Genomic DNA, 13,639 nt, shown 5'->3' with positions numbered 1-13,639 from the left:
TTTTCACAAAGTGCTGGCAGAGAAATATTCAAATTTACCCATACTTGGACGATTGCCTAATTCAGGCGGACAGTCAGGAATTGCTTCTTCAGCACCTGGCATTTGTGAAGAGACGTCTAACTTCTCTGGGGTACACCATCAACGAAACGAAATCATAACTGGTGCCCAGCCAAAAGATTGTATTCCTGGGAGCATGCTTGAACACAACTTCCCAGATGGCATTCCTAACACCAGAAAAACAGGTTTATTTGACAAACTACTTCAAACTAATGGCCACCAAAACCCAGCTATCTGCAAGAAAAATACTGCAAGCTCTAGGATTCATGGCCTCATGCATTCTACTAATTCCGTATGCAAGACTGCATATGAGGAAACTTCATAGTTCTTAAAAAATCTCTGATGTCAACATTCTCAGGACCTGGAAACACTGATTCCTATCATTCCTTGTCTAAGGACAGAGTTCCTTTGAGTGGGCATAGGCATGCAATCACAACAAGGGATTTCCTTTCACTCAACCCCTCGCCGCCCAAACCCTGACAACAGACACATCAGACTATGCATGGGGGGCTCACATGTCAGACAAATGCATTCAAGGCAAATAGAGCCCAGAACAAACCCCCCTGGATATCAATCAGAAAGAAATGTTAGCTGTACAGAATGCTCTGACAGCCTTCAAATACCTTATCCTTACAGGACAACTCCTGATAAAGACAGACACCACCACAGTTATGTGGTACATAAACAAGTGGGGGGAACTCATTCCTACCCACTCTGCAGGTTAGCCATGACCCTGTGGAACACAGCCTTGAGCAACCAAGTGCACCTGCAAGCTCAATTCCCGCCAGGCAAACAAAATTCACTAACAGACTTGAGCAGAAATTTACTGGACCCACACAGGTGGAAGCTTGGAACCCAACTCATTCAAACTTCTAATCCACAGGTGGGGGACCTCTTTGCCTCCTCCCAAAACTATCAATTGAGCAAATTTTGCACCAGAAATCCCCACAGCCAAGCGTGGAAAGTGGACGCCGTATCCTTTACATGGGAAAGCCTCTCAATTTATGCATTTCCCCCTCTGCCCCTCCTCTCAAAAGTACTACTCAAGATCAAACAGGACAGGCCAAGGACAATCCTTATTGCCCCAGACTGGCCACACCAGCACTAGTACCCACTCCTGTACAGTCTGACAGCAGTGCCACCCTGGCACCTACATCAGACCCCCTCCTTGCTGTCCCAGCAGGAGGGACAGATTTTGCATCCACAGCTGCACACCCTGAACCTTGCAGCCTGGCTTATCCCCTGAATACACCACCAGCAACCCTCAGCAAACAGGTGATGGATGTCATCCTTGAGGCCAGAAGGCCTAGTACTAGGAAATCCTATTCAGAAAAGTGGAAAAGATATTGTTCTTGGAGCTAGTCTCAAGGAAAGGACACAGCTGTGCCCACCTTACCTCATATCCTGGATTATCTTGCAGAGGTACTCCACAAAGGCCTATCCTTCTCATCTATTAAAATTCATGCCTCTGCCATCTCAGCTCATTACAATACTGAGCCACCTCTATTTTCTCACCCTCCCATCAAACAGTTCCTGAGAGGAGGTAACAATTTAAGGCTCCCAAGGAAAGCTCCCACCCCCGCCTGGGACCTTAACTTTGTACTAGAGAAGCTCACGCTTCCCCTTTTTGAACCTGCTGCTGCAGCAGAGTTAAAATTCCTCTCTTGGAAAATAGCCTTACTTCTAGCCATAACTTCAGCAAGAGGAGTGTCTGAGTTACAGGCACTAATGGCTGTGGAACCCTTCATTATTTTCCATGCGGACAGGGTTTCCCTCAGGACTAACCCATCATTTATGCCCAAGGTGGTATCCAGTGTGGCGTTAAACCAACAGGGTATCCCTCAGGACTAACCCATCATTTATGCCAAAGGTGGTATCCAGTGTGGCGTTAAACCAATCCATCCATTTACCAACCTTTTTCCCTAACCCTCAGAATAAAGGGGAAAGGATTCTGCATTCCTTGGATGTACACAGACAGCTCAGGTTCTACCTTAACAGAACTAAACTTTTCAGAAAATCTGACCAGCTGCTAGTCAGCTTTACTACAGGGGCAGAGGGCAAAGCCATTTCAAAGCAAACCATTTCCAAATGGATAGCACACTGCATCCATTTCTGCATCAACACCATGGAAAACCTACCCCACAGAGGATCAGAACTCATTCCACTAGAGCTACCTCAACCTCTACAGCATTTCTCAGGGGAGTCCCTACCAGGGACATCCGGGAAGCTGCAACCTGGGGTTCTGTACACACCTTTACCAAGCATTACCACTTACCTATTTTTTCTAAATTCAGAACTGGATTTGCCACAGCAGTCTTACAAGGCCTGATAGCCAGCCCCAAGACTTCTTGACTGCCTCCACCCTTCCTCAGCTTTGGGAATCAACCCAAGTGTGATGACTGCAACAGTGAAACACAAAGAACATAGTACAGTTGCACACTTACCATAAATGTAGATGTTCAAGTGTATTCACTGTTGTAGTCTTGGTTACCCTCCCTCCAGCCCCCTGACTTTTCTAGTCTTTCTACCTATCCTGTTTTTGCCAATATCTTATGGCAGTGGTATTTACTTTTTACTGGAGGTGTTCCACACCATGTAATTGCTTCCTGTTTTGGGGGCTTCTGACATCTGGGGCAAGAAAAACTGATGTAATAGTGTCGGCTGCATGTTTTATACCCCTGATGACCTGATGTCATGGAAGAGGCAACAGCATCTGATGCGGAAATCCCAAGACTCTGGTATTTGGGCCGACTGAGGGCTACCTGCAGGCAGATAACCCAAGTGAGGTGACTGCAACAGTGAATACACTTGAGCATCTACATTTATGGTAAGTGTACACAACTGTACTTTTTCCTTCCCCCCACCTATCCCCCTTCTTTCCAATTGATCTGTCTAGAAGCTACCCTGGAGCACCACCTAGACTGTGTTCAGACTAACCAGCAAATGGCGCTTCACACTTTAGGTGGACATCATTTGGCTCAAACTAGCTAACTGTCCAACTAGGCAATTAAGTTCTGAGGTCTGTGCATGCAGATGTCACATTTAAGGTCCCTGATTTATGGCCCTTCATGTGACATCCTACGCACCTCCAGCAACCAGGCTTAATTTTTTATATAGGAGCCAACATTCAGGTTGCCTGAGGTGGAGAATCCCACACTAAGAATACTGCAACATGGAAGAGAAGGACATCTATGGTTATGTTAAGATTTTACACAACTATTCTTTCTTCCATACCACACACGGTCACACCTATGCCAATTTAGTGTGCCAAATCCACCTACTGCATTGAATGTCTTAGACAAAGGGCCTTACAGAAACAGATGCTTGGTGCCAGAGCCATGGGCTCATGCTCAGTGCCAAGAAATATATAGTTATCCCCTTTGGGAAAAAACATGTATCCGTGAATTGCCATATAAGTGACAGTACACTAAACACCGAAAGTGTGATAAGAGACTTAGGGACACAGGTGGACAGTGGTCTCACCTTCGATAACCACATCGCCACAGCAGTCAGGAAATCCTTCTATGTGGCACACCTCATCACTAAGGGCTTTTCATCCAGAAAAAAGGAGGTCATTGTCCCACTGTACTCATCCCTCATTAGACCCATTATAGAATATAACGCCCCATTTGGTATGTACCTCTCAAGACATCTGCAACAACTGGAAAGACCGCAGAAATACCTCACTAAAAGAATCACAGTCCTAAAGCAGATGCCCTACGCTGACCGCCTTAAAAAACTCTAGCTATACTCTGTCACATATCATCTACTCAGAGGCGATCTTTGCTTAACATACAAGGCCATGTCAAACCCAGAGCTGTTGGACATGCTACACTTAAAGACATCCCAATCCCTCAGAGCCACACTCTCCAGAGATCTAAACCTTGTCATCACAATAAACAGAACATGCTGGAGGGATAGGTTCCTGACCCAGAGACTCCCCAGACTCTGAAATAGATTGCCCATGCATGTCAAGCAGAGTGCCTCTTTGGTCCTCTTCAAAAGGAACCTTGACGATTGGATGGGAGAAAGGAAATTCACCCCAGGGATCACGTCAGTCACCCTGCTAGACAGGGGTCCAGGGAAGTAAATAGTGTGGGAAGAAATAGCCAGGGAATTGTTATGGCTAGGCTTGTATAGGCCCTAGGGCTGATAGCCTAGTACCAACCTATGAACCTATGAATGTGGGAGGAAACTGAAGCACCCAGAGGAAACCCATGCAAACACAGGGAGATAATGCAGACTCTGCCCAGAAGGCACACCAGCCAAGAATCAAACCAGGAACCTCTTGCTGTGAGGCGACAACGCTGTCCACTCTGCCGCATCATCCATGTAAGTAATACAAGGCATCCAGCTGCATGCTACTCTATCCATATCTGAGACCTTGATCCACTGGAAAGGATCTGGTGCCACTCCCTGTGGCTCATACCTCTCAGAGAAGGAGAGTACACTATAAGAACCTGTCTTGCCAGTCTTCCATTAACTACAGTTCAGTCACAGATTCCAGTCACTAGCATTGTAGGAGATGTATTGCTTTTACACGAGTCCCAGGAAACGTTTTATTATAGATACGGTATGATAGCCAGTCATATCTACAATTACTTTACATTTATGAAAATATTCTAGTTGTAGTTTTACAGCAGTGTTTTTTGTACCAGTTTTTATTAAATATTGTCTGTTTGGGTGCAGTTTATATCCATTTTTATTAACAATGACATTTGAAATATTTTGTTTTTCAGGCAGTTTGCTGCAGCCCTGGCAGATTTGCGTGAAGCTACAAAACTTTGCCCTAATAACCGGGAAATAAAAAGGCTTCTGACTCGAGTTGAAGAAGAATGTAGACAGTTTCAGAGAACACAGAGGCAACAGTATAATTATCCAGCCCAACAGAACAATGACTCAGACAATGAAGAGGAGGTTCTGGATCAAATACTCGATAGCCATCCATCTCTTGGTCTTGAGGAGATAGATGAGGAAGAATTTTCACAGCATGATGAAATGTCTGTACCTTTCCCTGTACCACAACATTCACAGGCTTCACTTGCCACTAGCAAAGCACTTCAGGAAGGATCTGGCAGTTTATCACAGAAGTCAAGACCTGTGTCACCTCAGAACAGAATAGGTCAGCGGTATATGAAGGATCCACTTGCTCATCAGGGTTTCATTGGGCAGCCTACTAAACAAGCCCAAATAGTAAAAACTAACCAACACATTAATTCTGTTCATTCTGGAATACGAGATGGAAATGGGCAATATAGCAGCAAAACACAGACCCAGTCACAGTATACACCTCCGAGCCCTGTGCCTGGCAGACATGGCACAAGTACAAAGAACAGAGGTGGACAAAATCCAGATGGTGGTGATACTGTGCCTGTATTAAGCACCACTGTAGGGCATCATTCCGGATCTTACAGTGACAGGTTGGCACCAAGTCTGACTGCAAAAACTGAAGTTGTGGCTTCCTGTCACTCTTCCCAGTCATTCATAAGTGCCACAAAAACAAATGAGAGAGTGACTGCACACACTGCACCATGTGTTGAAGCTGCAGTGTCTCAACCAAACATAAGTGAAATTAAACAAGGAAGCATAGCCAGTTCCTTTTCTGCATCTGGTTCTCAGGCTAGTAACATGAAACTTTCTAGCTCTACAAGTAGCTTAGCTTCAAGCTGCAACCTGTCAGACAGTGGAAAAATCCAAGGGCCAGATGTCCGAACAAAAACAACTCTTGAGCATAGGAGTAATCAAAGTGGAACTGATCACCGGCCTAGAGCAACTCCTTTTATGGGAATCATAGATAAAAATGCAAGGTTCCATCAGCTGCAACAAGGACAGCAACAAAATCGTAGCTGGTTCAACCAGCCAGCTGAAGGATTACTTCAGAATATTAGTCATACTAATGTAACACAGACATTAAATTCTGCCCCATCTTTTGTGAACCCAACAAGTGCTTACCATGATCAGACTAAACTTCCATCTCAGGGTGCTGTAGGAAGTATTCACAATGGAATGCATCATAAGGAACAAGGAGAAAAGACATGCGAAGCTCCTACCAATTTTCAGGAACCTAAGTCAGCAGGGATTCTTTCTCACTCACTTCAAGATAATGTACCCAAACAGCAAAGTCAGACAGCTAGAGAAACCCACTCAAATCACGTTAATTCATCTATGAAACCAAAGCGTTCATTTATAGAGTCTAATGTGTGAACATTTATAATTGTTCCTATATGGTAATAACACAAGATGGTTTCCAGTTATAATACCATTAGATTTCCAGCCACTGATAAAACATTGAATTTCCTAGCCATATTTTTCCTCATGTAGCAGATCATTATTTTTTTCTTTGTTGGTATAAATTTAAGACAAAACATTACATTATGCAGTTGTAAGCAAATTCTAAGAAGAGAGAAGAAAATATTTCTTGCTGCATAGAAAATAATTTATCATTTTACTCTACTAATGTTATTTGTATTTCCTGTTAGTTTCAGATATCTTTTTAGTTAACTGTTCTTGGTGAAATGCTCTATGCTGTTTCGTACTTTTGGGGGTGGGTGCATTTTATGTATTACAGTATTTTGTTTTCAAATGAGGGACAAAAACAACTGTAATAGAACCTTAGGACCCCAAGTTTTTTCCATTGTTCTGTAATTTAACATTGTATTTGTTTCTTACCTGTACATAATACTTGTGTGTGTGTGTGTGTGTGTGTGTGTGTGTGTGTGTGTGTATATATATATATATATATATATATATATATATACACACACACACACACACACACACACACACAAATTGTGTGTTCACCGACTGTTACATAACAGCCCTGTTTTGAAAGGCTTTCACGTGTTTATTTTCCTTTACCAGTGGGCAAGAACCCCTTCAAAATTGTGGAAACTAACGTTGCATTATACTTGACCCATGAATCATAGACTAGTCCCATTTTACCATCTGCAGGGGTAGGATTAGTGGCACATCCACTGGATTTCCACATTCACATTTTTTAGGAGTGCCTTGAAGGATTATTTTCATACATTGAGAAGGTGCATATGTCAAGTCAAGTAGGAACAGGAAAGCTAATAATGTGCCCTTCTCTCAGCATGTCCTTGTTTTTGTAAAAAACCTGTGAGAAATTATACGTTGTGTTTACATATGCTGGAACACAAGTTAAAGGACTATGTCGGAATCACAGCTGAAATGTCTCGCATTGAACTTGTGCTGTCATTGAGTACTCCTCCCCTAAAATCTTTTTCCTATAATATTGTATATCGGTTACATTTAGTAAAGAAGTTTCTTACTTGCAGTCTACTGTTAAGCAGAGCTGTAATCCTTCTTTTTGTGGGTCCAAAGCAAACTTGGTATGGACTGAATATTCCATATTGTAGCCACATACCAGACACAGTGGGAAATAAAACAGGGCTGTGTATTGTGCAGGGAATTTAAAAAAACAGACCCTTAAAGTCTATTATTTTATAGCCATTGCTTTGAATGTGTTTTATAGCTTCAATCATGCTGGTTATTGCACTGTATAAATAATATAGCATGTAAGACATTAACAGCACTTTATTTACTACAGGTTATAAAATGTTTTCAGGTGTTTATCTGATAAAATGCTATGACATTTTTGTAACCAGTGCCATGGAAAAGATGGTGCTGGATCCTCAAATAGAAAATTGAGGTGCAGATATTGTATCAGCACTTGAAGCAGAGTACTAGTGTTAATGCTTTAGTACTTGGATGTGTCAATGCCATGTGTTTAGTGTAGACTGTAAAAAAATCTGGTTGTAGATAGGCAAGAAAAAGGATCAGCAGGAAATAAGAAAAATTTGTAAGTGGCCATTTAAGCAGAAGGCTTTGTAATGTTTATTGTATGTAATTAAGTTATCATGGATCTGCTTTATCCTGATGGAGCCCCAAGTACTGAATTGCAATGTGGAGAACACATCTCATTGAGTAGTGGTAATCAACAAAATCAGTGACAAACACTTTTTTGCACACAGGAGCCCCCAGAGTGCAAACTCATATACACACACTTACATTCTAATTCTGAGGTTGCAGAGCATCGATAAACAGTTTTTTATTGTAGAGTGAAATATTTACTTTTTCCAGAGGTTACATGACCTAGAGTTGGTATGTAGAAGCAGGTGTTGTGAGCAGCACAGCCAACTTGTACCACATTACAAAAAAACAAAAAACAAAAAGGTAGAAGTGTAGTTTAAAGTAATGTATGTTTCAGTTAATATTGCTGTACAGTGAGATGTGCCCGATAACCCTGCAATTTAGTAGCCTGTGTATCATTAAGGTGAAGTAGATCCAGTTGTCAGGGTACTTCAGATTTTGGTCATTAAAACTATAGTGCCTAAACTTTTAAATTGCTCTTCTTAAGGAGATTTGTTCCATTCTGGTTTGACAGAATAACTTGCCAACCACCTTTACAGCACTGGCACTTTTGGTCATGATCATACATTGCTATCAAAATCTTGTGTGCTCTGTGTCATCTGCATATTACTTAAGTTCTTTGTCAAGAGTTGTTTTTTGACAGGTGTAATGTACAAGATGTTGAGAAGCACAACAGAGGCTCAGTAATAACTGTTTCAACACGCTGGTACTATTATTACAGTAAACGTTTTTCTACAGCAGTAATAAAATCCATATTTGACAGATCCTTGATGAAAAAGTGGTCGGGAGGCTACATGTAATGAACTCTTCTTCATCCTCTGTTTATCAGTTTTAGTAGAATCCTCCTCACTGTGATCAGCCATGGTCATCAAATTTAATGAAGGAACTTCTTTACAAAGAAAGGGGAGGAGCCCTTTCTCTCCATTTCTTCCCCCCACTAATTCAGTATCTTCAGACTCAACTTGCTGAAGTAACAACTGCCAATCTTCCAACTTTAAACATTTCAACCAGCCTTCATAAAGAAGCCTCCCGTGAGAGTCCCTTCCTGAACTTCAAAAAACTGAAATAAAGTTGTTGGTGAATATGCAGTTAATGCAAGAGGTATATAGACAATCCTTGCTTATAGTATGTGATATTGCTAACTAGCAAGCCAGGGGTGTAGTATATAGAATGGTTCTTTGCCACCATACAGGTGTGCATGTTTCCCCAACAAATATGATAAACTTGCAGTTGATTTGTCTTCAGCTGTTCAGCAGGGAGATTAAAGAGCTTATTTTAAAGGTCAAGTAAAACGGGTCATTGTATTGCTTCTTTCAGCTGTAAGAAACATGAAGGCAAACATGGCCAGAATACATAAACCAACAAAGGTTTCCAACATCTGCAAAGAAATAAGTCCTTCGGATCTGATTCCTATTAATGGCAGCAGTAGTTTGACTGCACGTTTAAACATTACTTCCTTGCCAGCCGGTCAAGAAATAGTTTAGAGAAGCTTCTAATCATATCAGGCTTGTTGGTTACACAACTGCTAGTACACCTGCATACCCTGTAACTGTACCCCCTCCATGGTAGCTCAGCATCCTGACACTCTCCATAAACAGTGCTTCATCATGAAGCACAATCTTGCTGAAGAAGTTGATGGAGTCCGTATCTAATATGTCTGCAGAAATGTGGGACTTTTACTCCTATGTTGTACTGATTTTCCAATAAGACTGGAGACTTTCTACATATTGTAGACTTAAGAAGAATTGACAAGTTCATTCTTTATAAGTTGTTAACTGTTTGGTTCATTTTGCAATAGGTATATCTACAAATGTAATTTCTCCAGCTGACATGAAGATCCTGAAGGTCAAAGATTCCAGTTCACAAACTTGTTCTCTGCATTTTCTTGTATTTTGTTTAGCCTTGCAAAGTACTTAGGAGGCATAGCAATACTCTTTGCTGACAAAAAGTCCATGCCTTTTCTTATGTAGCATTTAGCTGCCTAAAACACCATTGGAAAGCCAGTAAGCAGAACAGTGCAGTGGGACAAGATGTTGAAAAGGAGATTAAAGTGACTCTGGATCACAGGTGCCCTCTCTGAGGGTTAACTTGTTGGCCCAAGTACTAGAGGCTAAAGTGCCCATCTTATCTCTGTTGGAAGGAAGTGGCATTTCTGCTGCAGGTATACTGAGTTACCTTGCCAGGTGTTCAGGTAATGCCATTTCTGAAGATTGTAGGCTGCATGGCTGAAGCTGTTTCAGGAGTACCTTTGGCATGCTTTTAGAGACTTTTGTAAGTGATCTCAGGCCAGCTAGTGGTGCTGGTGTAAGGAAAGTATGGAGCAGTGGATCCAGCTCTTCTCTTCAGTCTAACTGGCTTGTAGTTATAGAATTTAGCCATTTTGTAGAGAGAATGCCACTGTTGGTGCAAAAACCATTTTGATTGCGCAAGTCATATGCATCTTGACAAGATTAAGATTGTACATTTTCAGTCATGGGCCCCCAGGAGATTTGTTCCAATGTCGTTTTTTACTGCCCACATCTGGTGTCCTGAGGCAAAGACAGTACTTTTTATTCAAAAGACTCAGGACTGTGGTCTTTCATGACCTTTTTTGTTAAGGCAGTGACTCTCTGCATCAGAAAACATGGAGGCTCACATTCCATAGTCCTGGAATATAAGATCAGGAACCTCTGGCTGTGGGTCCTTAGCCAAAGGTTGGGCTTACAAACCCTTCGTATCCCAGAAGTTGAAAATACCCTGGTAATTTAACTTTGTAGAGCAGAATTTTATAAGTGGGTGATAAGTTTTCTTACTAGACAGGCAAACTCAAAAACATTTAGAAAATCCAGAAAGTACAAACATTTGTCTGTTTTGCTGTTGTCAGGCAAGTATTGTGGGTGCTTTATTCAGACACTTTTGCTTCTATCTTTGAGGAGGGAGATTATGCCTGTGTTTTTTCTCTTACTCTGAAAATTCAGCTAGCATTCCTCAAGATGACAAGTGGGCAGGGACGAGGGTGGGGGTAAACATTATGGTGACCTGAATCCTGAATATGACAGCACCCTTTTGATACTTTCAGATTTGTTTTCCTTTTCTACAAAAGTAATTTAGGCATATGCCTCCTCGTTCACTTCCTGCTGAGTTGTAAAAGTCCTTTCTTGGTCATTTGAAGACTGTTTGTACATGACTTAAACTCTTTCTTTCATCCATTTCAGAGAATGTTAGCATTGCATTTTTGCAGTAGCCACATAGGGGGGCACCAGAAGGTTTCTGAAATTGTTTTGGCAGTTAGGGGAACTGGCCATGAGAAACCATGCATGTTTTAAATGGAAGACGATTCACTGCTTGGGATGGCAGGTAAAGGACTGGATGATGTTTCTTTAATGGTTGCAGTTATATTTAAGCTACCTTTTCTCTTTGAGTCAGGAATGCAGTATTCTATTGTATAGATTCCTCTTTCAGTTTTATTTTTTTCATTAGCGAGGGGGAAATTAATCCAGTAGTACAAATGAGCCTTTGTTAACATTTGATATTTCCTTCCTCTTGCGGTTTGAACTTTTACTGAAAGGCTTGCACTGCCTGTCTTGAACATGCATCTTCCTGTGACCTGCATTGCCATTCATTGCATTCTGTAATTATTGGGACTTCTTCTGCAAACCCCCTCTTACTTCTTAAGGTGTTCTTCAGTTTGCTTTTAGCTATTGGTGCACTTTGCTTTACTCTCAGTTCTTGATTCATCTGCTCATTTTCCCAGGAGATTTAATCTTGGAGTGGCTTTGCCAAATAGCTTTTATCTTTGTACAGCTTTAAGCTGTTTTTCAGAAAGATATCCATATATATTTTTGGTGTCTTTGCAAAAGGCAGTCTGGCTGAAAAGACCTTGAAATGCTCTCTGATTCAGTAATTGTGTTTATCATTACCTAACTGGTTAACAAGTCCTTTCTTGGTCACATAAAGACTTGCTTTTTTAGACTTGCCACTATTTCATCTTTGTTTCAGGACATCTGTGCAATGGCTGCATGGTTTAGCATTCATGTGTTTAACAAAGTATGCTGTTTGGGTGTAGTATCCAAGTCACGTGCCTGATTTGGTGTAACAGTCCTGTAGTAACTTACTGATCAGGGATTTGGCCAAGGACCTACCTCCTCCCAGATGAGGATCACTCAGTTTTTGTCCGTATGATGAGCCCGCTGACTTTTTTTTGACTATTGCTTCGGAGCATATGAAAAGTTACACAGGTGCTGATTGTTGTTCTGTATCTTGGAAGGTTAGTCAGCAGCCTTAACATTTCATCTCTTGTTCACCTCTGAGTTTGAGAATGATTCTTTACTTCATAGATATCAAGCTACAGTTTTCCCTGCATTTGACACTGCTTTGTCAGTATTGATGACTGTAAATGATTTTAAGGTTGTGTCTCCAAGGACACTTCAGAGATCAAAGCAACTGAGCTGTCTGTGTAGATCAGGAGAGAAAGAGTTTATTATGTGTAGCCTCTGTTGACTAAGCATTTCTCAGAAAATTCAGAGTTTTGGTGGGTACCTGCATAACTTAACTTGTGCAGGCATTTTTTAATGTACTGTTTTAACATATGCATTGTTCATAGTTTGCATTCTGAAGATTTACATCAGTTTGGTAACACTGACAGTACATCTGATGGGAATTGCATTTAGAACCATCTTAAGTTAAACAACTTCTAAATACCCATCTCCACACTGTAGGCTGTACAGAGGAGGCCAAGTTTATAAGTTAACAGTTGCTTTCATTTCTCAATATTTCATTATTACACCAAGGTCTTGTTTGCATGTCAGCAGTGACGTTTGTTTGACCTGATTACTAAGCTAATCCAGATTTGCAACTTGATGGGACAGTAAATAAAACCTGAAAATTAATTTGGAATGTTAAGTATTTGTTTCATTATTTCATTATTATGGTTAGTTCTGTGAATCAGTCCAGTTGTAATATGGCATAATTTACACGTGCATGCTTGCAGAATGTTACAAACAAGTAACTATGTAAAATGATTTACCCCAACAAAGAGGTTTTGCTATTTTTTAAACTTGTTTTCTCTTCCCCGTTTGTGGCCTTATGCATTGCTCATGAAATAACTTTTGTGTATTTTTGTTTCCATGTGCCTGACTGACCATGGTGTACTGTGTTAATGCCCTTCAGTTTGTAGTGTACTAAAAGTATGTGTAATGAAATATCTGTATAAAATATGTGCAGTTTTGGATACTGACTTCCAAGATATTTTGATAGTCTTACGTATTTGTGTCTATGTTCTGTAAGTTGCCTTAAAACTGCCTCTTTATCTCTTAATTGCCTTTTTTTTTTTAACTGGGTTAGTCTCTCTATGCTAGTGACCTCTTTTCAGAAGCGACCCAAGGTGGTATTTGTACTTTTTGGGGAAATTTGCCGAGGACATCTTGGAACTTCCGCTACTCTAAATCAAGCAGATGGAGCCTTGGCTTAAAGTCTCATCCAAAGGATGAGACACTCGGGAGTTCAACACGCACACACATCCTTGTGCGGGAGTAGAACCTATAGCTTCCTGCAACAAGGGCCGTGATATGGGGCTTCTGTCTCTCGTTTTGTGCTACCTGTTGAACCACTGACACTGTTATTGTTTTACTTTGATTTTTAGGTTTTAAAAGACACTTTATTGTTTTATTATAGCTTTTCACAGCTGTTGTAATGCTTTCACTCTTCTAAA

General features: G+C 41.1%; 1 protein-coding gene across 2 annotated transcripts in view; it reads left to right on the top strand.

Moving 5' to 3' along the window:
- The window catches only part of TANC1 (tetratricopeptide repeat, ankyrin repeat and coiled-coil containing 1), a 3,647,153-nt gene extending 3,634,322 nt beyond the window's left edge, over positions 1 to 12,831 (top strand). For both annotated transcript variants that reach the window (XM_044074752.1, XM_044074753.1), the window contains one exon: positions 4,797 to 12,831. In XM_044074752.1, coding sequence (XP_043930687.1) covers positions 4,797 to 6,261 — 1,465 coding nt within the window. In that variant the 3' untranslated portion in view covers positions 6,262 to 12,831. The remainder of the gene's footprint in view (positions 1 to 4,796) is intronic.
- Positions 12,832 to 13,639: the final 808 nt, after the last annotated feature.

Source organism: Protopterus annectens, chromosome 6.part0 (genome assembly GCF_019279795.1).
Source record: "Protopterus annectens isolate FY-2018-M chromosome 6.part0, PAN1.0, whole genome shotgun sequence".
Lineage (NCBI taxonomy): Eukaryota > Metazoa > Chordata > Ceratodontiformes > Protopteridae > Protopterus > Protopterus annectens.
Note: the sequence above shows the minus strand (reverse complement) of the source record. Positions and strands in the feature narration are given on the sequence as shown.